General features: G+C 37.9%; 1 protein-coding gene and 1 long non-coding RNA gene across 9 annotated transcripts in view; one reads left to right on the plus strand and one right to left on the minus strand.

The window, feature by feature from the left end:
* The window catches only part of LOC140484530 (uncharacterized), a 167,720-nt gene extending 153,403 nt beyond the window's left edge, over positions 1-14,317 (minus strand). For 5 of the 7 annotated variants that reach the window (XR_011962245.1, XR_011962238.1, XR_011962250.1 and 2 more), the window contains exons 1-2: positions 13,988-14,317; positions 12,815-12,941 (exon numbers count right to left, since the gene is read on the minus strand). This is a non-coding gene — a long non-coding RNA (uncharacterized lncRNA). Of the gene's footprint in view, positions 1-4,194; positions 4,251-12,810; positions 12,942-13,987 lie in introns of all 7 variants that reach the window. The other 2 variants (XR_011962241.1, XR_011962248.1) reach the window with 1 other exon arrangement.
* Positions 14,318-14,497: 180 nt separating this feature from the next.
* On the plus strand, positions 14,498-20,146 carry nr2f1a (nuclear receptor subfamily 2, group F, member 1a). Of its 2 annotated transcripts, XM_072582903.1 has the most exons (4): positions 14,498-14,687; positions 15,154-15,670; positions 16,378-16,905; positions 18,591-20,146. In XM_072582903.1, exons 2-4 carry the CDS (start codon positions 15,211-15,213, stop codon positions 18,863-18,865), a joined length of 1,263 nt encoding a protein of 420 aa, XP_072439004.1. In that variant the 5' UTR covers positions 14,498-14,687; positions 15,154-15,210; the 3' UTR covers positions 18,866-20,146. The 2 variants fall into 2 exon arrangements, with proteins under 2 accessions (XP_072439004.1, XP_072438997.1); XM_072582896.1 differs by having other exon boundaries at positions 14,498-15,670.
* The last annotated feature ends 3,630 nt before the right edge of the window (positions 20,147-23,776 follow it).

Genomic DNA, 23,776 nt, shown 5'->3' on the forward strand with positions numbered 1-23,776 from the left:
CTCTCTCTCTAAACTGGATTACGAAAATGTAATTGCTTAAGAAAGGTTTCAGATGCTCTGTGAAAGTCACTTTTTTTTTAAAATTTGGCTAATAGGGCATTTTTGTTGCAAGAATTCACTGGAAGTCCAAGCGCAACTATCAGTGTAATGTTCATCTAGTACCATTTGTTCACTAATGACCACAAAATCTGACATTTTAGACTTGAGAGGGAGATAGGACAGTAAGAAATCAGGGTTAAAGTTCAAGCAAGGCAAAATTTGAACAAATAAAATTTTAATTAGCTAAAGTAAATTGCTCAAAAGTTACTGGATAAACTTACAGAACTGTGTAAAGTAGTCAAGAGATATTTGGTGCAATAGAACACCAATATATAGTCTAACACATAAAGGCTTCAATTGTGTATTTAAGTACATTGTCTACTAATATGGGAAGGACCACTATTAAGTAAGAAGAGACTTACACAACTGCAAGGAAAAGCAGAAATTCAATGGACTCACTTTGTAAAAGTAATGCAGGAAAACAAGGAAATAAAGAACTGTACAAAGGAAAATGAATAAAGTGCTGAAAAGGATATTATGATAACAGAAAATACATTTAGAAGCATGATAAAAGAAGAAGACAAACATATGGGCCCATTAAAGGCAGATGCACAGGAGACAACAATGAATAATAAGAAAATTATATCCTGGCTGCTTTATACTTTATACCCACTTTCACAGCAAAATACTATCATATATAGGAATCTAATATTAACTTATGGAGCAGAAATTAGTTCAGCTAAATATTTGTTAGATACCCCTAAGGGATTAGATTAAGCGTCGTATTGGAAAAGACTGTAAATGGCTAATTGGCTGAGTTCTTGATTGTGATGTGAGATGCCTTTTTTTCTAAACTGTAGACAAAAATGCAACAGAAGTCTTGTATCTTGAACACTTCGAATCTTCTGTTGATCTTCTCAAACTTCTGTTTCTGAGTCAAAAGACGGTCAATGATTTTTAATTACTCTAAGAGCTACCTTTAGCTGGCGGTCAGAGGTCACATTCAATCAATTAAAGCACTATATTAATTAACAAAATATGATAATACTTAAAGCTTTAAAAAGTTGCTGCCAATATCCAACAGAAATGTAAGTCTAATTTCTTTATTTAGAAATAAAATCTCCTCTCACATTTCCTGATTTGTGTGCTGTTCTGTTGTCGAGAAATTCAGTTTGTAGCACTTTCTTTTCACCAGCAGGAGATGTGATTCCTTCTACTTCCTGTAAAATGTTTGGCCAGGATGCCACCATTGCTAAAAATATGCACTCTCTAGCTGTGCTAGAATAACTTAATAGAATTTAGTCTTGCCAGTGAAATTGGTATTTAAACTTTCGTGTGTTTCAAAATGCAGTGACAATTCTGAGAAATATTACAATGGTCCCTGATGCAAAGGAAAATTTTGATGAAGAATTTGTGAAAGTGAGACAGTACCTTGCTGCAAATGGGTCATGAGAGAGGAGGGGAAGGAAGAGAATAAGTCACCTTGGGCTGCTCGTGTGTACCACCCAGAGGTTTGGTCATAAGGAGAATCTGGGGAACAGGTTTTCTGCTTGCTCTCTCAGCAAGCAAATGTCATTTACCGCAGGATGATCTCACAAAAAGGAACATTTTTTTTCTTACTAAAAGCTATGTAATATAAACCAAATTCGCCAACAGGAAATAATGTTGCTCTTTGGCTATTAGCAGTCACTAATAGTCCAAAATGTCACATATATTTAGATATCTGCCATTTTTAAAATATAAATCTTTGCAACATTAAATTAGAGAGCAAAACCCATCATCAAAATATTCATTTAGAAATAATACCAAGGCCTTTCAGTGAAAAAAATCCAGAAACTGAAGGAAAGTTCAAATTTCCTTGCACTTCCATAAAAGTATGCAGTTCAATCTGACCAAATCTAAATGCATCAAAACACATTAAATAGAAAGAAAAATGTATTTTTATCCTGCAAGCCAGAGTAAAGGCCAAGAAGGAGGAAATATCATACAGTGTGGTGGCATTTGAATTTGGGATGCAATGTAATTTTAATACTTCTTTCTTTTTTTATTAAAATAGGTTGATGAGAAATATGAAACTGCTTTGTGGTCTGCCTGTTGTTTGTTTCTTGCAAAAGACAGTCTGAAATGTTCCACACCACTTTCAATATAACTGTATAGCCAAAGTTCATATATATAGTCCTACAAATTTAGTATACACATACTCAAAAATTATGTTTGCTCTGAATATCATTAATGGGATAAAAATGTCTTGGCTATCAAACTCCTCTGACAGCATCAATAATTATGATCAAACCTTATTTCAATTACTCCTTCATTACACTGATCTAAATTGCTGTTTCTTCTTCAAATCTGAAGGATTTTATGGTTTCAGGTTTTATCATATGACAGTTTTATTGATATTAGTTAATATATTATTTAATTTTGATGTATGGCTGAATCTACGGTAATGATCAATGTATTGATAAAATAATATATTTCCCAGCATAGAAAAATTGACCTATCTTGGTCTACATATTTATTTTTTCTTCTTCCAGTTGATGTGTGAAAAAAGTATTTTAAAAAGGAAGTAATTCTAAGGAATAAAAAGCATAATTAATTAAAGAAACATTAAAATTATTTAAAATTTATTATTTATAGGAATATATTATTATCCTATATTGTATGTATGGGACTAAGTAACAATTAAAATCCTACAGTTACTCTTAAATTTAACAATAACAACTTAAAACATTTTTAGTTGTATTATTGTTGATAAATCAGTGATACAGCAAACTTCAAACCTAAAGATTGATTTGGAAAAGCTAAAAGTGAATGTGATGCAACAATGTAGTGAATGAGAGGTACTATAGTTCTACCACAACTGGGAAATTTGTCCAATTTGTTTGCAAGCTATTAGTGGGTTTATGGCATCTGTTTTCATTTATCTATACTGAGAAAGTTCTGAATATTTTTCATTTGGATCAAAGTCACTGAAGAATTGTAACTGTTTATTCAGGTTTAGTGTTGGCAGTTTTGGAGGGCTCCAAATGATCAATTTATTCAAAATGGATGGACTTTTAGTATTATTAGTCTAATTTGACATACAAGTAAAATATTTTCATTGACTTTAAGAAATGATTGAACAGAAATAAATTAAATATTTCTAGTCTAAAAATAATTTTGTGTTAGTCTTTGAATCTAGTGCACCAAAAAAAATTGGGAGTTGAGGTGCTTAAGTAGATTTATCTTTGGGTGATTTGCAGCTGTTTCAGTTGCAAGTGGTAATATAAATTTACTGATATGAGAGGCATTTTGTTGCCTAATGAATTTATTCCAATGTTATTATTGCATTACCAAAATCTCCAGAGAAAACATTTATAGGTAACATTGCTTTCATATACGTAAATGTTTCTATCATAATCAGATTAGTTTATTGTTTGTCTAATCATACATGTTTCAAAAGTGGAGAAACTGACAAATGATGTTTGCTGCTTAATCTGGGTGTTTAGAAAAGAAAGACCTTGCAGCATGATTCAAAGGAATATGCAGATTGAAACTTCCACTCAAATGCTTAAATTAATTTCAGAACAAATTAATTGATATTGTATTATGTCATATTTGAATGAATAGAGACATTTTGTGTGTATGTATATAAACATCAACTATCATTAAACAAAATATTTCTAAAATATTGCAACCTACAACTGACAATAAATGTACTAGAGTTTACTTGATATGTCTCTTAACATGTACAGTAACACTGAATAGCAATTTGTTTTCCTGTGGTTACTGCAGTTGTTTATAGAGGTAGTATCCTGTATATTATTTATTTTACTATTCAAATACTATTACCACATTGAAACAATAGTTGTGAATGTGTTATCCATATGGGACAATTTTGAACAGAACTGTTCAAGGCTAGTAGTTCATTTCAAATAGTTTAACTTTCCAAAGCTTTTTTTTAGACAATAACTAATCTGTTTGAGAAAGATTGTTCATCTCATTTTTGCTTTTGATGCAGATAAACCAAAGAATATTCACAATACCTATACAAAAAAGCTTATTTATTAGTGTCCTTGGAATGGGTGGAAAAGGTGCATCCTTACAGTCAACTAGGGGATTTAAGCTTTGTGATCTATTTTTACAAGAATGGGCTGATTTGTCTTAGGCTATTACCGTCTATTACTGCTGGAAGTATCCTGTAAAGGTGGGAAGCAGCGAATCCTGGCATTCTGCCTAAAGAGAAATCAATGAAACAAATTAATCCTTCGCAGGCTGCAATGACACAGTAATCCATCATTCAGAGCTCCTTTTATACACGAAATCAGGGAGCAGGCAGGGAGAAAGAGCCCTGGGGGATACCATAGACACTGACTCACAACATACAGCAAAAAAACCTGGGGAATCATTTCATTTGGCGGCACTACATTTTAAGTTGATTGTCCGATGGTAATAATTTCACTGGGTTAAATACTGATTCCAAAGCATGCACCCAAGGCTATCTGGGCTTTTGTTGCGAGGTGCAAAATTACTGGGAATTATACTTAATTGGATGGACAAACAAATAAGAACTTGACCCTGATGCAATGTAATGAATATGAGGCTGTTTTGCAAATAGTTCAGAATGTCCGAGAAAAGTCGACTTGAGCAACCATTTGCCTCACCAAATGCAACTGAGCTAAAAGTATGCGCAAGGATAATAACGCCAGATCTATAGTAGTTTGACTCCACATATGTACTTCTGAGCTGACCCAACCATCATCCACAATTACCCTTTAAAATATTGATTGTTATGTTAGTACGTAGGGCCCGCACACGCCTGCCGTCGCTGAGCTTGTACTCACAAAAGATCTGTCTTACATCTTATTCTGTTAAAGTAGATATTTCAGCCACACTTCATAGGATACACAAGATATCTTTATGAATTTAAACTTAAACTACGAAAATGTGTCATGAAGGGATTCCCGAATCAGATTTTGTTACAGGTACTGATTAAGTGCCGTTCATTTCCTTCCAGCCTACTTTACAGACTCTTGCCATATATTGCGTACCAATCAGATAGAGAGATAATTCCGTTTTAGTAAGACATTTATACCTGGGTGGGGATATTAAAACGTACATAAGGTAAACCGTTCTATGCATTTTGCTTTGAAGTTGCTTCTGGTCAGTTCACCAAAAAGCTGACAGCAATATAACAATCATTTGGTGATATAGATGCTTCAGTGTACTGTGTTAGAACCCTCACAATAGATGGGCCTCATTAAGATGAGTTGCAAAATTAGTGTTTTAAACCAATATTGAGAATGTTTCTCGTGAGTATTCTGCCTCATAAAAGTTACTTTACTCGGACAGAAATGAAGGCAGATAATGACTAGGAAATCATTATTAATAATATGGCCCAAGTCAGTAAAATTTATGATTGTGCGTACTTTCCTGTTACTATAATAGAAAATACTAGTTGGATAGTGTAACGTTGGGCATAATAATACCAAGTTAGTGTTAGTGAGAATTAAGACTTCCATGGAGTTTGCCAGTTTTTACTATACGTCATTAAATATGGAATATTTACTGTTCAATGATACGGAATACTCAGGAACGGGTCTTCAGCGAGATCATAACAACGTCTGATTTCAATAATGGAAGGAATAACAAGCAACGTAAATTTTGTTTCAGCCAACACCTACTCTAAAATGTGTTAATATATTCATAAATGCCGGAGATTTCGAAAAGACGGTTTCTAACTCCAGATCCTTATTCGTATCACTTCGGAAAGTTTTACAACTGAATGAAAAATCTTATTGGTTCATGTCATTAATAAACGCAACTATTTTGCAAAATTTTGTTTTCAAAAATTTATGCTGACCACTGACAAAGTATAACCTCTGCCCGGAATGTTGCACTGTTTTTAAGAGTAAAAGTTGTCACGGAATCGTGTTAAGATTTTAGTTTTCTTCTGATAGTTATTATGTCTACTGGGACTTCCGGTTTTTTCTCATAATTTGATTCTCTAGTTAACAAACGTATAATAAGACGGCTCTGAAACAACGCATTATTTTGAAGATGGCGGGAAATCTCTTGCCAGTTATATACAACTTAGGAATAAGGAGACCATGGATATATTGGAACAGAACAAAAGAGTTGAAGTGTTGAATTGTTGTGGCAGCTTAATAAAATAAACTTCAAGTATCTTATATTACTGCAGTATTTTCAAGATGCAACGCTTTCCTACAGAAAACACAACCTTGTTTTAAATGGAAAAGACGTTTAAACATTGCGTCGTGTTTTAATAAAGCAGTAAACCATTTCTGCTCACTGCAGATATCTGCTCTTATAAGATATCTGAAAATGTATCACTCTAAAGCGACGAGAACTTGGTGTCACTTGGTGTTGGTGCCCAACACCTTGCTTTTAATTGCTAATTTGAAGAGCTTAGTAACAAGTTCTTTCAAGTTCCTCCGCCCCTCTTATTTTAATAAGACACGATCTAATTTACATCAGTCTGAGTAAAACGATGAAAGCACACTTTCTCTCTTCTCCTGACGGTTGTGTGGGAGAAGCTCAGGGGTGGAGCTGGGCAAACACCTGAGCTGTGAGATGTAGGGGGGGATAAAAGCCAGTAATGGAACAATTTCACTCCCTGCTTCCAGAGGGAGCTCAAAACAGAACGAGATCACCGTCCACCCTTCTCTGTAATATTCATCATACACATAGAGCATATGGAAGTCTTTCGACTTTTTTATATTTTTCCCAAGTGCCTTATTTATGAATCTATTATTCTCAAACAAATTAATGAAAGCACCATTTATATATTTAATATGAACAGAATTTGTCTTAGAATAAACAGGTAACCAATTGGAATGTGATTTTGCCATAACCAACTACCGTTTTTCCACGTTCGAATTCTGACAGGTGAAGTCTTTCATTGAACCGTTCCTACGAAATTTCTGACTTTCCCATTGAAACTCATACAAGGAAACATAAGCTAGGCTCCACTGACATGCACATAACTGTGAATGCATACCCCTCTCCTGGCTTCCCGCATGCCAGACGTTTCCCTTCCCCCACCCTCACGTAGACACAGGGAAGGGTGCATGTGTTTGACATTTTACATAGAAAAAAAAAGCATTTAATTTAAATTATTTAAAAAGCTGTCGATCCATTTGATCAGCAATATCATTTGCAAGGACAATATTGGGCATGATGGTCGTTTAATCTTCTGGAGTTAACTGTATAAAGTATTATTTTGTCAGAAATTTGTAAAATCGTGATAGAATATATTTTATGAGATGAGATGGTTTCTCAAAGAAAAGGAGAAAAAGATCACTCATATTGATTCAAATGCTGTCCACTCTTCGGCAGATTAGAAATCACGTGATCAAAATCAGTAGTCACGTATCTATTGGGACAAAAATGTAGTGTGGCTGGAATTATAGATTAAAGATTACTTTCAATCACGTTTCTTTTTGATCAGGCTTTAATCTATTTATGAATTGAGCTGTGGAAACGTTAATAATGATATTAGCTAGAAGTCCATACAAATAATGTTAAATGCATATTTGAGTTACAGACTGGGATAATATGGTTCCAGTCACCCTTGCTCGACTGAAAATTCAATTAAATTATTAACACTTTCCTTCCGGGTCCTTAAATTTTAGGAGAACTGGCCCTTCAAATTGATTCACTACTGAATATATGTATTTTTTTCAAGATTGGCCTCCGAAATGCCACTTGTCCAACCAGAAGATTATTAGCTCCTCTAATTGGCCCTCAATATCTAGGATGTATTTTCCATAATTAAAGCAGTTTGCCTTCGGGAAAAAAACCGAATAATATTCCAATAAATACCCCGCTCTTCGCATTCCGCAACAGACAAATATCTCGAATGTGAAATGATTCTTGATATCCCGGAAAGGGAAGGGGGGAGGGGATAAGAGCCCTTATGAAATGCATTTTATGATTATATTGTACACTTTGGAGTGCATCGTTTTCTGTTTTAATTCAAAGGGATTGTCTCCTTCTCAATGAGATAGGCATGTCTCGTTGTATCGGAGCTAATGGACACCTCAATAAGTCAACGCCGACTTCAGGAGTTGGATTTAAGCGGTTGATATTGACCGTGAAAGAGTGTTAAGTCCCAATGAACTGTCATTTAGTGTGTCATTGTTTGCTTTCTGTCCGGACCCGACAACTTGCCTATGTCAGCTACTTGCCTGGATTGGTGCAGTCCCAACAAACTCAGTTCTACTTACTGATCCGTGGGTTTCGAGTGAGTCTGGTTTTCGTCCATGAACTTTTATTATTTTTAAAGTAGAGGCCATGATTAATTTATTATTAATTTGATCAGTTAACCACCATAAGATAAAGCAACACTGATTAGATGACCGGCCAGCACAAGTGCTGATTGTTACATCAAAGCAGTATCCTCCTTAAGTTTCTGAGTTAATCGTACCTTATAAAATTTGGCCGAGAAATACAAAGACAAGAGCATTTAGAAACAAGAACTACAAAAGGTAGAGTTAACGGATGTAAAACTCACAACCCAACTCAGTAGAAGACAGCTTGCAAAGAAAATTCAATAGTTCTAATAGCAACCTGGCATAACCAAGTTCAAAACTGAATTAAAATCAGACTTATTAATGTCAGAAAAGTTTCATCATCCTTGCAAAAGGGAAGGTCACTTGAACATAACGGAATGAAAAGCTAAGGTTATTCCCATTACCCTGTTGGAGAAACTTTGCGAGCTTTAATCATTGAACAATTGAGATTATCTGACATCAGAATTCACTTTGCTCAAAACAGTTTGAAGTATCTCTACGACTGGATGGGAAAAGTCTGAGGTTGAGGAGGAGTTTGATCATATATATTTTTGGAGTATCCATGTCCGAAGAGAATGCTTTTCTACAGGACTTGCATTTACTAGGCGATGGGTGATGACGCTGTTCAAAGAAGTGGTCACAAATAATATACAAATAATGGATTCCTCAGTTAAACCTTCGATTTGTTTTGAGCTAATAGATGTATGATGTCTGCTTATACGCCCATCCACCGTAATTAGCACGTATGTTCTAAAGACATGTCGGTTTTCTAAGCAATAAAGCAATTATCCATTGCTTGAGCTGACAATCCTTCCAAGAAGATCCAACCACCGTCTAATTGTAAAAGTAATCTAAGCATTGGTGTGTTTGTAATTAGTCTTGCTAAGCAATCAGTTCCTAAGCTATAACTGTTTTGAAGAGGCATTGCGGAACAATCCAGACAAATGATTTGCAATGATATTTGCAAAGTTTTAAAGTTTTAATATTGAACTGCATTTATTTTACGATCCTATATGTTGTAGAAAGTGCACTGCACTTCTGGGTCACCCACAAAGGCTATTTTGCTAATTCATACCATAGTCAGATGGGCATTTCCCTTATCTAATGCAGGATGTCTCCTGATGTTCTTCGTTTTTTTACTGTTTTTTTCTTGTTGCTAATTCAGTTTACACAATGAACTTCCATTTCCTATTTCATCCGCATCAAGCATGTTCCAATTTGAAAAGGTGCATCCTTCCTAATTAAGGATGTTGAGCAGTTTATGATCTTATATGCGACGCTAACGTGGATTTAAATAGGAACAGACTGGAAGCTTTAGACTTAGTTTTAGATGTGATCTTCAAATCTGCTGTTCAAATTACACGCCTAATGACCGTAATAAATGTACGTTATATACGGCATTAAAGTTCCAGATAAGCGTATACAATATAGTCTGGAAATGTTGCCTCTGTTGTGGCTGAAGATTTCTGCTACCTCGCTTGAAGTATGTTACCATGTTACTGTTAGTGAAAAGAAAATCAGATATTCAAATAAACTCGCTTTAGGCCCAAACTAGCACCAACGCATGAATGGAATGCTTTATCCATTCTGATTAGTAAATTTATTGATTTTTTTTTGATGGAGCCAGGTCTCAGGCATTAACAATGTATGAGGCATACTAAGAGTTGATTGCAGCAAACTTTTTTTTAAAAGTTTTAACACTAAACTGTGTTGCCATCCACAGTGGTATATAAATCCAACACATTCATTTAAAACTTGCTCCTTTGGAATACCCCAGACACGTCAACGTCAGAGGATTGAGTTAAAATGTGGGTTCATTACAAGCCAATTATAAGGCTTCCAAAAATTCCTAAGGCTTTCGATTTGTTTTGAGATTACATTAAAGCAAAGGGTGAAGCAATTAGCTGCGTGGCTTCTAACGGTAAATGCAGGTAAAGGCGGGTTTTCGCTTTCTCGCCAAGTTTCCATTAAGTGCGATTAGATGTGTCTATTCAGACCCGATGATCCACAGAGAGAACGCCAGTAGATAAAAGGCGATGTCAAGTGACCTTCTCGTCCCTTTCACACCAAATTCACCCCCAGAATAGCCAGGGATGAATTTGGACAAAGAACCCCTCCTCTTCTGTTTGACGCTTCAAGAGACTTAAAGAACGAGAGTTAGCTGCAAAAATGCTTCGTATATATGTTTTATGTGTTTTAAACATCTGTCTGTTATTAACACACGTAAGATGTGACCTAAAAGTTCTCCTTGGCTGTTTACAATTGAATAAAACTAGCCAGAAATCCGGTATTGCTTATGTAAACAGCGAAAGTTATTCGCATCTGCCACTAGCATACCACCTTACGGATGGTTGTGGATAAAATATAACTTAGGCCGAGGCATTGGAATCAAACAGAATTCTCCAGAATTCAAACATTCTCAGCTACGCCAAATGGAAGTAACTTCTGGATGGGATCATTTCAGTCAATTAACTACCTTATTTATTGCAGATTACATCAAGTGAGGTTTAGCAGCCTGGACTAAAATCAGTTTTAATTGTTGAATCAAAAAATACATGCCGTATTCCTGTTTTATTTATCCCAAAAAGAGCGCGTTCAGGTGGCAAAGGGCGATCTCCACAAACCAGGCCAATGTTCAGTTGGGTAACTTTATATCTGTGAAGCAGAGAGTGGAGCACAGATAAAATGCTGCAGTAAACTCGGAAGTCAGTGAAAGTGCTCTCTTTGTGGCTACAGTTTCTCTTGCCTGTGCATTTTCCTTCCCTTTCGATCCCCCGCGCAGTTATTTCAAAACAATTCACGGCTCACGTTTGTATTTGAGGCGGGAAGAAAATGTCTCGAATATATAAAAAAAAGGTTTTGCACCGTGGCTGACTCGATACAGCTGGAAAAGTTAAAATTCCCAATCTCTCTCTCTCTCTCTCTCTTTGCCCTCGGGAACTCAAAAAAAACCCTGGGTAATGGGACAGGTCAGCGGCCCTAACTGGGGGGAGGAGATCTAACTAAAAGACCAGCCATTTTTTTCCTCCAAGATTTACAAAAGTCTCCAAACCAGATGCTCTTGGTGGGTGGGTTGGATGGAAAAATCAGGGACCAAAATACGTGAATTCTGACTGGACAGTCTTAATTGTGACTGCATTAAAACTAATATTCTCATTAATTACGTTTATTTCAACTTTACAATGTTGTGTTTTGAAACAGCGAAAGAAACCTGTACTAAGTTGGTAAAAAATCGAGGCTGTTCAAGTAACCTCCGCAACCTGCTAAAACTTTTTTTTTAAGCTGGGACACAATTAATTTACAGAACCAGGTCCTTTTTAACAACTTAAATGCTTGTAATTATGTATTCTTTTAAAAGTCCAAGAATGTAAAACTGCAGTAACAGAGCTTATTCTTCAGGGTGGGGAGTGAATACTGGTAAAGGTTTTGGGCACAGCTTTCAACATCAGCGTTCAAAGCTCAGAATCTGAAAAGGACAAGAACAGGAAAATAATTCAGCCTAACTGAGTCATGTAGACACTGCTGAACAGGACAGGTACGTTCATTAATTCCAAAAGACCTCGAGGATAGTAAAGATAGGAGCAACCGATTCTGTGTCATTTTTTGTCCCCGCTGCTCTCTATCTCAGGCCCGGCCACAAAAACGATTCGACCTCCTGCTGAAGACAGGCATCCCTTTTTTTTCTGAACTTCACCGAAATCCAATATTTATCTTAGACTCCGTGCAGAATTGCTAATTTCCTCGAACTACCTTTGCATTACCCTAAATCAAAAAAACCAGGGTATTTGTTGAAGTGAAGAAGAAGCAGAGAGAGAGAGAGAGACTGAGTGACTGAGGGCTAGAGCGGGTGGCAGCAGTGCATTGTGCGTCTGTATTCTGGGGCCAGGCGATCATTTTGCTGTTCCTTTATCTGTTGACACTATCACTTAGCCAAACATTGGCCAATCGATCGTTTCATTAGGTGATCAAACAACAAATAGAGCAGGTGAGAAGCCGAATTTCTGAAACTTGGAAGTTGGCCGTACCTTGGTTTCACGCCGCTCTGGAATTTTTTTTAAACAAGAACATAGCAATTGAAACGTGGGGAGAGGATTCCAATCTCATGGACTCCATGCTATATGCATCTAATGCCTGCAATTTAGTAATGTTAATATTAGAGACAGTAGTAATCAGAAAATACATCCACCATTATTCCTTGCTTTGGACATAAGCACCAGAATAGCTATGAAACGACATTGCTGTGACAGTAGAGAAAATTTTCGGTCGGTCACAGTCTTACTATTGCTATCCGCGTTGCATGATATACACTATTAATTATTTCCTTTGCATTGGCAGACACATAATACGAACAGTCTTCGGAGGCAGTCTGTCAGCTCTACTTTTAAAGAACTATGGTGTTCCGCGGAGCCACAGACTATTTTTAAACAGCTTTACAAAAATCGAAGCGTGATACAGAGATTGAAAGTAAAGTTGTTACTTGCCTGCTGGCGTGCTTTGACGATTCGCGCTCCGCTCGGTTACAGGTGCCTGTATAAGCTCTTTACACTTCACACAAGCAAATTGCGAGGAGAGAGGCAGCCTCCTTCCCAATGTCCACTCTGCCCCAGTCTAAGGAGGAAAGCACTGGTGATACACTTACAGAATTTTCTCTTTGTTCCCTTTAATCTTATTCGTTTCACCTTTTCACTAATCAAAACACATGGCTGACACTTTATTTAGGGAGCAGGGGAGGAAGAGAGGGAGAGTCGAAATCCACTGTTGCATAATAACGGCGCTTCATCAATGCATATATAAAAGGGGCGGTTGAGGATGGAATCCGATTCTAAACTGTGTTTAGTCAAGGCAACATGCAAAAATCGAATTCACTTCATTAAACTTAAACTAGCTGATCAAATTTGGGTGCGTGTGTGTACGTTGAATGATGCAAAAGGCCGTTGATGTTGCTTCTTTAAAGATATCTAACCAATTATGGAGGTTGAAGCTAGGTTTACGCTTCATCATTGAACAAAGCAAATACCAGAAGTAAGGACTGGATGCAATGCATTTATTAATCTCAAAGACAATACTGTGTGTTACTTTGCATCTATCTGCTTTTATTAGGGATAGCTTTTTTGTCATGACTAATTTCGAGAAAATAGGTGATAACACTGCATATTGAAGTTTGAGACGTTGCTCCACTACGTATGGAGCAGTAACCCCAGAATTTTGTGAAACGAATAAAAATCTGGGTTGATTCAATCGTGATTAATTCTGAAATGTTAGGGTTAATAACATTTGGATTAATAGTTTAAAATGCTTACTTTAAAAATTCAATAAATTATTCGCATTAAACAAATCCCTCAATAAAAGCCCATCTGGTGGGTTATCCAGCTGGGTGGGTGCATTATATTTGATAATTGTCTACTGTACGCTAGATGGCAGCCGGATACAGCTGTTCTGAGATTTAATTTACGTAAAATACAAGGCACGTTAACAGCCTCCGCACTTTCTGCTGGACTTATCCTACAGTTACAAGCACAGCTCCCTAGTCTCCAACACAATGGCAACTTTCCGTCCTTTGCAAATCACAATTGAAATCTCACCGGCATTGTAGCGAGGCATCAAAGGATAATTCAAAACAGAATAAAAATGAAATATGTAAAAATAATGCTCACCGAATTAATATTGCAACAGCAATAACAACGTTTTTTTCTCTTTTGACACAAAAGGGATGAGATGCCCGTTTTATTTATTTATTTTCAAACAATGATCCATTAAAATACGAAAAGAAAGTTTGATTGTCAACTAACTTTTTTCCCATAATCTGAAATTTCGAGGCTGCTTGCTGCATTGTTATATTACAAGCACAGGGTCCTCGTGTTGCTTTTTTGTGGTGACCACAGGCGACCCATACTAATAAGGTCTCAAAGTAAATACCAGCGCAGGAGATCTAATGTAAATTTTGCTTGTCAGAGCGTCGTAGGTAATAAATAAGACGGCTAACCAATAGTGTGCAGGAGGCTGGCTAACCTTAGCCTCCCCAGCCCCAATTCAGGGCTATGACCAGTCGCCTTTGATTATCAGTTGCCAACAGCCCCTCTCTTGGCTCCTTGACATGAGCTCCATATAAGGCAGCGATCTCCATAGAAACGTGTCAGTTTCAATAGTAGTGTCAAAGTTCACTATATACAGACATTCGCGCAGATCCCCCTTTCGGAAAAATTGCTCCGCAAGTCTTCCCGTTTAAACGCATTCATTTTGTCTCCCCCTTGCATATTCTATTAGTTGTTTTTTCTTTCCTCTCTTTCTTTCTCCACTCCGCATGAGAGGTGAAAATAGGGCGCTTTAACGTCGACCGTCCTTTTTTTTGTCCTGGTGAGTTTTTTTTTCCTGACAATTCCGATCTTCTATTTTCTGTTCCTCTCCGGAGAAGAAGGGATTTAACACTCGCCATACTTTTACTTCGGATCGCATGGTTATTTTTCTGTGTGTCTGTGTGTGTGTGTTCCTTCGAATTGAGATCGTCTCTTTTTTTCCCCCAACTCTCCATAATCTTTAACCCCTCGTTCCCTCCTATATTGGTCTCCTGAATGGCTGACTGTGTGTTGCCCTGGATCTGGCCTCCCGACACTTGCGTACCCTGATCGGGATCTTCTTTATTCTTTTTTTTTTGGCCCCCATTTGTTTCGGTTACTGTTGATCAACACTCACTCATTCATTCACTGCTCCTTATGTGTGTCTGCCTGTCTGCGTTGCTTTGATCGCAGTTTTATTCCTTTCTCTCTCCTTTTTTTTTCCCCATTTTCTGTTACCACCATCCAACTCTGCTCCCTACCAACAGGACAAAAAAAAAATCCGTGCGATCAACTTGTTTTCCCGCACTTTTTGGGGCCGAGATATGGCAATGGTAGTTAGCAGTTGGCGAGATCCTCAGGACGACGTGGCTGGAGCTCAGGGCGGTCAGTCTGCACAAACGCAGCCGGGCCAGCAGCAGCCACAGCAGCAGCAGGCGGCGTCGGCTGCTCCCCATACCCCGCAGACCCCGGGCCAGCCCGGGCCGCCCTCCACTCCGCTCGGAGGCAGCAGTCAGAGCGTCCAGCCTGGCGGCGAGAAGCAGCAGCCCTGCCAGCAGCAACAGCAGCACATCGAGTGTGTGGTGTGTGGGGATAAATCCAGCGGCAAGCACTACGGCCAGTTCACTTGCGAGGGCTGCAAAAGTTTCTTCAAGAGAAGTGTTCGGAGAAACTTAACGTACACATGTCGTGCCAACCGGAATTGTCCTATAGACCAGCACCACCGCAATCAATGTCAGTACTGCCGCCTGAAAAAATGCCTCAAAGTTGGGATGAGGCGGGAAGGTGAATATTTTATTAAGCATCACTGTAAATCTGAGGAGATCCGGGCTGCAAATCTCTCAATGCGCGAGTTTGCTTCAATCTGAGAAAATGCTGTTGATAGGAAAGTCTAAGCTGTTAATTGTAACCCTTTTCCAAACAAAAAGCTATGGGTTAGTTGCCCAAACCGCAGTCTTAAAATACGTTTTTATATAAAAAATTGCTTAACCTCAAAGAAAAACGAATTCACAGCTTCAAAGTTGAGAGAGTTTAACAATTACAAGCATGGCTGCATATTTTTTTGTGGATTCAAATGGTTAATACATCGGTCTTTTCCCCCCTGTAATTGTAAGTTAATCGTTTGCATTCATGCATTAGATGTTTGGAGAATTTTCCAATTGTAACTGTGGGTGGGTGTTGCAGTTTGGGGGAGTTTTCGCAATCCAGCAATTCTTTCTGCAATGTTGTGATTTGGATTTTTTTAAAAACAGCCACAATGTGGAGTGCTCTGACGGGTAAAGCTGTGTTTGGTATTTACACTTTTATGTCTTTTTTTAAAGAAAAATAACGTCACATATTGTATTTTTACATGGAAATGACACCGATTGTTTGTGAACTTTAAAAAAAACCTAAAATAATGGTAAAAAATAATGTGTATTTCTGAAGCTTCGGGCGGGTTGTATTGCGCTTTGTGGATGTACATTTCCTCTCCTTTTTTCTCTTTCTGTCAGCGGTTCAGCGAGGAAGAATGCCTCCAACTCAACCAAACCCAGGCCAGTATGCGTTGACGAATGGGGACCCTTTGAACGGCCATTGCTATCTGTCTGGATACATCTCGTTACTACTGCGGGCCGAGCCTTACCCAACCTCTCGGTATGGGAGTCAATGTATGCAACCCAACAACATCATGGGCATCGAGAACATTTGTGAACTGGCTGCACGATTGCTATTCAGCGCCGTGGAATGGGCCAGGAATATCCCTTTTTTCCCAGATCTGCAGATCACAGATCAGGTGGCTCTGCTCAGGCTGACTTGGAGTGAGTTGTTTGTTCTGAACGCTGCCCAGTGCTCGATGCCGTTGCATGTGGCTCCTCTGCTGGCCGCTGCCGGGCTCCATGCCTCGCCAATGTCTGCAGACAGGGTGGTTGCTTTCATGGATCACATAAGGATCTTCCAGGAGCAAGTCGAAAAACTGAAAGCCCTCCACGTCGACTCGGCAGAGTACAGCTGTCTCAAAGCTATTGTGCTATTCACATCAGGTGAGTGAGTGACTCGGGTAGAAAGGTGGCGGGGTGGCGGGGGGGGGGGGGGGGGGGGGGGGCGGGTGGAGGTAGGGGCGAACAGGACAGAAAGTTCAGCAAATCTGATCTAAATCAATAAGGTTCCTCACTCGGATGCAGTAAGGGCACAGGAGAAAATAAATATGAATGGTTTGGGTGGCTTATTTATACAAAAGATGATATTAGTCAAGCGGTATAACGATGATTTGTTTTAATCAGGAGGTTTTATTAAATAACAATCTGATGTAAATCAATTGGAAATTGATCAGTAAAAATACAAATGACTCGTCTTTTCAACAACTTCCAAATCTTGATAAATTATTCCTTAATAGGGGAACTGTTGGTAAATAGAGCAACCACAGTAAGAAAAAGACACAAAAAGACAAACTTGCGAATATTATAGAAAGACAGAGATTATAGATGTCTGTTCAACCGCTTGACATTGCACCCTCACCTCCCCACCCCCACCTCTCCAGTTTTGACCAAACTTGTTTTGATTGTTAGCCAGAGGGGAATTCATGGGAAGCCTTTCTCAAAGCTGTCCAAGTTTTCCAAAGCAGAGAGGGTATTGATGATCGAGACGGTGTTTTGCTTGCCATTTTCTTTTTCGCTGGCCTGTTTGAGAGGGCCGCTTGAAGTTACTGGAGCTTACAGGAGGCATGTTGTGGTTTTACCTTAGGTTTCCGGATAGTATTTTCAACCCCTTATTCTGGATGCTTTCCAAGTGCTGGGTCGTGACCCAAACTTCCTATTTTACTTTATTAATTCATACGCTAAAATATGGCTTCCAAGCATATAAATTAAAGCGTCCACAAATCGTCCAACAGCCTTTCCTGAAGGAAAGCGCAATTTCTCATAGACAAAATGTTCCCAACTCGATAGTGTGCAGCCAGTGTATATATAGGCATAAAATTGCACTTTTTATTTAAAAATCTATAGGTGTTATTTTGAAGAAAAAGAGCTCTAGCGTTCATCAATTGTATGAAGACTGTCTTTATTATAATGCATTAAATATACATTGGAAATTATGCTGACAATACAACCATGATATTTTACGCAGTTATATCACTAAACTGTTAGCACAAAGGAGAGATTTCGAAGCATACTCTGGTAACCCTACACTATAAGGCTTGGTATATATTCCAAGTCTCCTTATTCATCACATTTACAAAAAAAAATTGTGCCAGATTACACCGTTCATAATATTGAGTTAAAGAAAAGGCTGCATAGCCGTAGACTGAACAAGAAACAATGTGTAACACATGCTGCAAAGGAAAAGGAACAATAACACGTACCAGTATCTATCACACAATGTTCCCAGACACTGGTGTCTCTGGCTTGGTTCTCTGCGGGAAATGGCGTACATATTATTTAAGAGTTTCTTTGTTGCTTATAATACAAGCTTAGGAGAGCTATTTCATTTGGCATCAAAGACTGCATTAGCCGTAATATTTGCAGCAACAAAAAACAATTTGAGACGTTATCAGCTAGCTTGTCCGCCTCCAACATGCAAGGAGTGTGTGAGTGTGTATATCTGTCGGCGAGAGAGAGAGAGAAAGGGAGAGTGTGTGTGTGGATTGATATCAAAACAATAAACGAGGATTAAAATAAAACAAAAGGTCGACTGATAGCGGCACTAATTCTGTTTTTCTTTGGCTGTCAAGACGCCTGTGGCCTGTCGGATGCTGCCCACATAGAAAGCCTGCAGGAGAAATCTCAGTGTGCTCTGGAGGAATATGTGAGGAGCCAGTACCCGAACCAGCCGAGTCGCTTTGGCAAGCTCTTACTGCGATTGCCTTCTCTTCGCACCGTCTCCTCTTCGGTCATCGAACAGCTCTTCTTCGTCCGCTTGGTAGGTAAAACCCCAATTGAAACCCTCATCAGAGATATGTTACTGTCGGGGAGCAGCTTCAACTGGCCTTATATGTCCATTCAATGATGAGAGAAGGATACCCCTCCCCACACAAAACAAAACAAAACCACAAGCATTTTAGGAGAGCCTCCCTCTCCATTCAAGAACTTGCAAGTTCCTATAGGATGATATCTGTGAAAATAAAAGGACCTTCCAAGAGGCCAAACTGTTGACTGTGGGATTTATTCTGTGAAAAGGAACTGAACTGCATCATATGTAGAACAACACTTACCACAAGCATCGCTTATCATTTTGTAAAATATTAGTCTTTATTTTCTTTTTTTTTGTAAAATTTAAAAACATCGTATGCGCATTTTAAAAAAAAACAGAAATTAGGGGGAAAATAACATTTTCCAAATAATTATAAAAATGTCCTGTGTCTATGTATCTATATCTGTTTTGTATTTTTTTCTGGTTCCAAACCAGGTTTCCTGTGATTCTATACTAATAATTTTTGATATAACCTTTTGCTTCTTATAATGAGTGCGATTTATGTCGTCAAAACTATGTTCTCCAAGAATTAAAATTGAAATCAGAATTAAACAATTAAATAAAAAGAATTTAGCACAACATTTTAAAAGGAAAGAAACCTTTAGTCGCTATAAGCGCATCCACTAGTCTGCAGTATTGGCGAAAATGATGGTTTTTTTAAAAAAAAAGTGATCAAATTGTAAAAGAGCACTGCTAAAGGATAATAGACAAAACGTGTTTTTAGAGCCATCACACAGTGGTTCCTTCTAAAGAACACTTGTATTCTGTGTCAGTTCCCATTGCCTTTGTAGGGGTAAGAGTTTTTTTTGGTTTGAGTGTCTAAGGCACTTCTTTCTTTGATTTTTTTTTCAGAAAAAAGTCTCAGAGAACTTCGAATTAGGTGATTGAAGTTCTTGATTTGCATCCAGGACTGATTTTGATTAAAGCTTTGTTTTGTTACGATAACGAGTTGCCCCTCCTGTCCCACAACCACCACCCACATCTTCGCCCCCACCCCTTTCTCCCAAACTTCAACTTGTCTCTTACTTTCCACGTGGAAGCAAATTTATTTTATATTATGTTTGTTCCCCCCCAACCTTCCAAACACCTCTCTCAAATTTTTAATCACGCAACTAAACTTTCCTATCACTACTGCCAAGCCGTTTACCTGTAGACTTAATAAAAAAACACGTCTAGAGAAAAGAAGTACAAGCATTGTACCCTTGCAGACGCGTTGTACTGTGGGTTTGTTCTGTGGGTATGATGGAATATTCTTGTAAAAAAAAACGTTGTTACGCTGAAACAGTTACAAAAGTGATATAAAAGAGATCTATCGCAGCTGTGTCTGTGTTATCTGTTTACTGCTGGTGTGGTTCTCTGCTCCGTGATCGACAATGTAGATTTTAAGGGTTTTCCATCCCACTGATACGCGGATAATTTAATAATTTTATGTATGTAATCTATATGCATACGTATATGTATCAAGTTGTAAATGATACCATTAAGGCGTAGTTACATGTTGGCTATGTTGGATAAATTATTCGGAAGAAGATTTGAAAGAGCCACCGTTTCCAGACAGTGAAGATGTAAAGACGGCAATGTCTTGCCTAGAGAAGACTGTTGTAGATTTCAGTTGCTGTTTCCATTATAGTTTTTTATCATCCGGGTCAAAACTCTAGCACACGCTGACATGGGAGAGTTTTTTTTAAGAACTGTGCATCGAAATTGAAATAACAGCCAGTCCGAAGTAAAGCAGCAAGGGGCACATTGTGAAACCGAGAGAGTGGATGGAAGTATGTGTGTGTGCGTGTGTATGGTGGTATGGGCAGTGAGTGTCTAGTGTGTGTGTGTGTGTGCGTGAAAGAGAGAGAGAAAGAGAGAAAGAGATACGTTCGTTTATACCTGTGTTTGTATGATTTCATTTTTCTCCCTACATTGTCAAGCTTCTCTACAGTTAACGTGATCTTGCTATGTGGTCGCTTGGGGTTTTTAACATTCTGGTCGCAAAGCTGCAGGATTCACAAGGCGATAGCTATAGACACTTTCAGATGGAACAATTAACGTACAAAGAGGTTGTCTATATATGTTCTAATACACATGAATATATCCGTCCACAGCAGCAGTATGTCGTAATAGTACGTATAAGTGCTTATATGCCCAAAAAGATGGAAAACCAACAAAGAATGAACTGATGCATTGCTGTGCATACGCTGGTCGGTGTTAACACTATGGATATTTCTTGGGGTTTTTTAAACCAATGTTGTTCCAGTGGATTTGACTGCAACTTATTGTCAGTTGTTGCTATGAGTGTTGCCTCTCGACCTATTTCCTTCAACCCCAACTTTTACACTACCCTTTACGGCCGCCCATGGACATCAAAGCCTTAATAGATAATGATTTTTCATCGTTTCACCGTTAAATCCAATTAAAATACTGTTTAAACTTGTTAGCACAGAGTGTGACAGGGCGTCCTGTGGTATTTCATAACATGTCAGGAACCGTGGGAGTAGTCGTTGTGTTCCAAAGTACTTTTTTTCCTCCATACAAAGCACTACTTCTAATTAATTGTTTGAATTCACTAACAAAAATAAATCTATGATAGCCCATAGTTATGTGTGGGACCTAAGTCTAGGTTTCTGTTCGGTACACGACGAATCAATGTTTTTAATACCGCGCGATTCCATTCTACAGAAATGAGTAGCTTTGATACAGCCTACGATAGCAAAACACGCTGTTCTGACACTATGTAAATACTGAATTCCACTTTCTCTTTGGTAAACACATATTTGTACATTGTCTCCAGGTTGTTTAATAACCGATTTTTTAAAAAAACTGCCACCTGCTTTTAACTTGTGTAGACATTTCGTGAGGCTGAACCCATCTGAACCCTATCCTTCTTGTTGATATTTATCTTTGTTTGTTATTATTAATTTGAATTTACCTTTTAAGAAGTTCATCTGAGAAGCTAGCTTGGAAGTGTCACTATCCCATTTCCCCCCAGGAAAATATTTAATTGAAATCTCCAGATATTATTAATCCTTCCAGAAATCAAAGAATAATGATGTAGAATACTGGTGTTTAACCTGAAAATTGATGCTGATTTAAACTCTCCATACCTGAAATTTACACTTTGGTGGTGCACTTAGTTCTGTGTGTTATGATCCAGTTTTAGCAATGACCACGAAATTTATTATGAAGGTCATACTTTCTTCTTGGAGACATTGCAAGCCAGTCCAGCACTTTAATAATATGTGCTGCCAGGCTCATTTAAAGCAGATGGTAGCAAGCAAACATGGCGGCCTTTGAAGAGTTTTGGATACTTTATTTTATAAAATATTTCCCCCATCCAGTTTCAGTCCTTTCTAGTGAAACAGAAGGCTTTGGTCTATTGCTCCACTTCTGGAACCATTAAATAAAATTGAAAACTTGACAGTGTGTGGTCAAGTATTAATAAACTAAATAGTACATGGATTACATATGCAAAAAGCTGTCTTTTCGTTATTGATGTTTTAACTATTTAATTGTTGTGGACCACAATGAGTGTAACGTCAAAATTATAACATTGTTGTGTAAACAATTACATTTTCCACGCACTACACTTTCCACACTTAAATACTGGGTCTTGTACCTCCCTCTGCAAATGTGTTTATTCCTATTTTAGACAAGTTGCTTTCATTTATTTCTCAGTACATTCTTCCAACAGTTGGGGAAAAAAAATCAAATTATTTTACTGCAAAGGATGTAATTTACTGCAATGTTGTGAATTTTACCTATTGACTTTACAGCATAGCTAATTGAGAGGGAGAATTGGTGTTACGCCTCAGGAGCAAACTCCGAATAAAAATAGCCCAACAATTAGGTAAAGGCGGTTGCGTTATATCAGTGTATTTTCAGTGTTGTCACATTAAAATATTTCAAAAGGTCCAGGATGCGCAATAAAGGTATTTTGAAACAGTAAGGCATTCCGGTCTTTACATTTAAGCAATAAAAAAATGAAAAGTTGACCTATTGATGGGCGTGTGGGGATATTAGGGGTGTTAAGGATGGGATGTGATGGGGAGAGACTTATATCGCTGTCAATGCATAAATTAATCTGAAAATGAGCACAAACAATTAAACGCAGGAAGAGTGCGTGTGTTTCACTATGATGTTAATGTACTTTTAATAAAATGTGAAACCAGATGCATATTGCTCTTGTAGCAAATCAGGTGCAGTTTGCAAATGTATTTTTCTCAAGAACCGTTATAGTTCTAATTTTAAAATTGAACAAGGACAGCTTTAAACTCTTAGGCGTAAAATTTAAGTATTTTCCTGGTTTGCCCTTTGTCCTAAATTACACAAACATAACTCTTCAATCTCTCAGCCCGCCGGCTGGTCTTTTTTCTCGGTTTGTTTTTGGTTGTCGTTTAACACGAAGTTTGGTGTCTATTTGCTCCATCTTTTCCTTCTTCCCGACTACCCGAATTGTCATAGAACATGCTGTCTGTCTTTTTCTCTTGATTTGTCTGATTCTTCCCTCAAGCCCTTTTGGCTCGTCCCTTTCATTGTTTTGCCTGAATTGTCTTATTAATCTCCACACTCCTCCTGTTAAACTGAAATAAAATCCTAGGACATTTTCTAGTTTTATTTTGAGGTTGTCCCGAAACTGCACGTTTTGCTCCTTTTGTCTCATGTTGTGTTTTGTTGTTAAACGCGTTACCTGGACTGTTTCGCAACCTCCACCACCCCCAAACCCCACCTCTATTTTTAGCTTGACTTTTGTTTCTTAAACTGGCTGTCCATTCTTCTTTCATAGGTGGATTTTCTGCTGCTGTAACCACAACGTTTGTTTAAAAAATCAAAAAAGGAACTCCCTTAGGGATTTAACTATGCAAAGACTGAACCACTGTCTGCCTATCGTTCGAAACAATTCTTTTAAATAACTGTTTATTACAGTTCCAGTTGAGTGAAATGAATTTATTTTCATTC

This window comes from Chiloscyllium punctatum, chromosome 2 (genome assembly GCF_047496795.1).
Source record: "Chiloscyllium punctatum isolate Juve2018m chromosome 2, sChiPun1.3, whole genome shotgun sequence".
Classification (NCBI taxonomy): domain Eukaryota; kingdom Metazoa; phylum Chordata; class Chondrichthyes; order Orectolobiformes; family Hemiscylliidae; genus Chiloscyllium; species Chiloscyllium punctatum.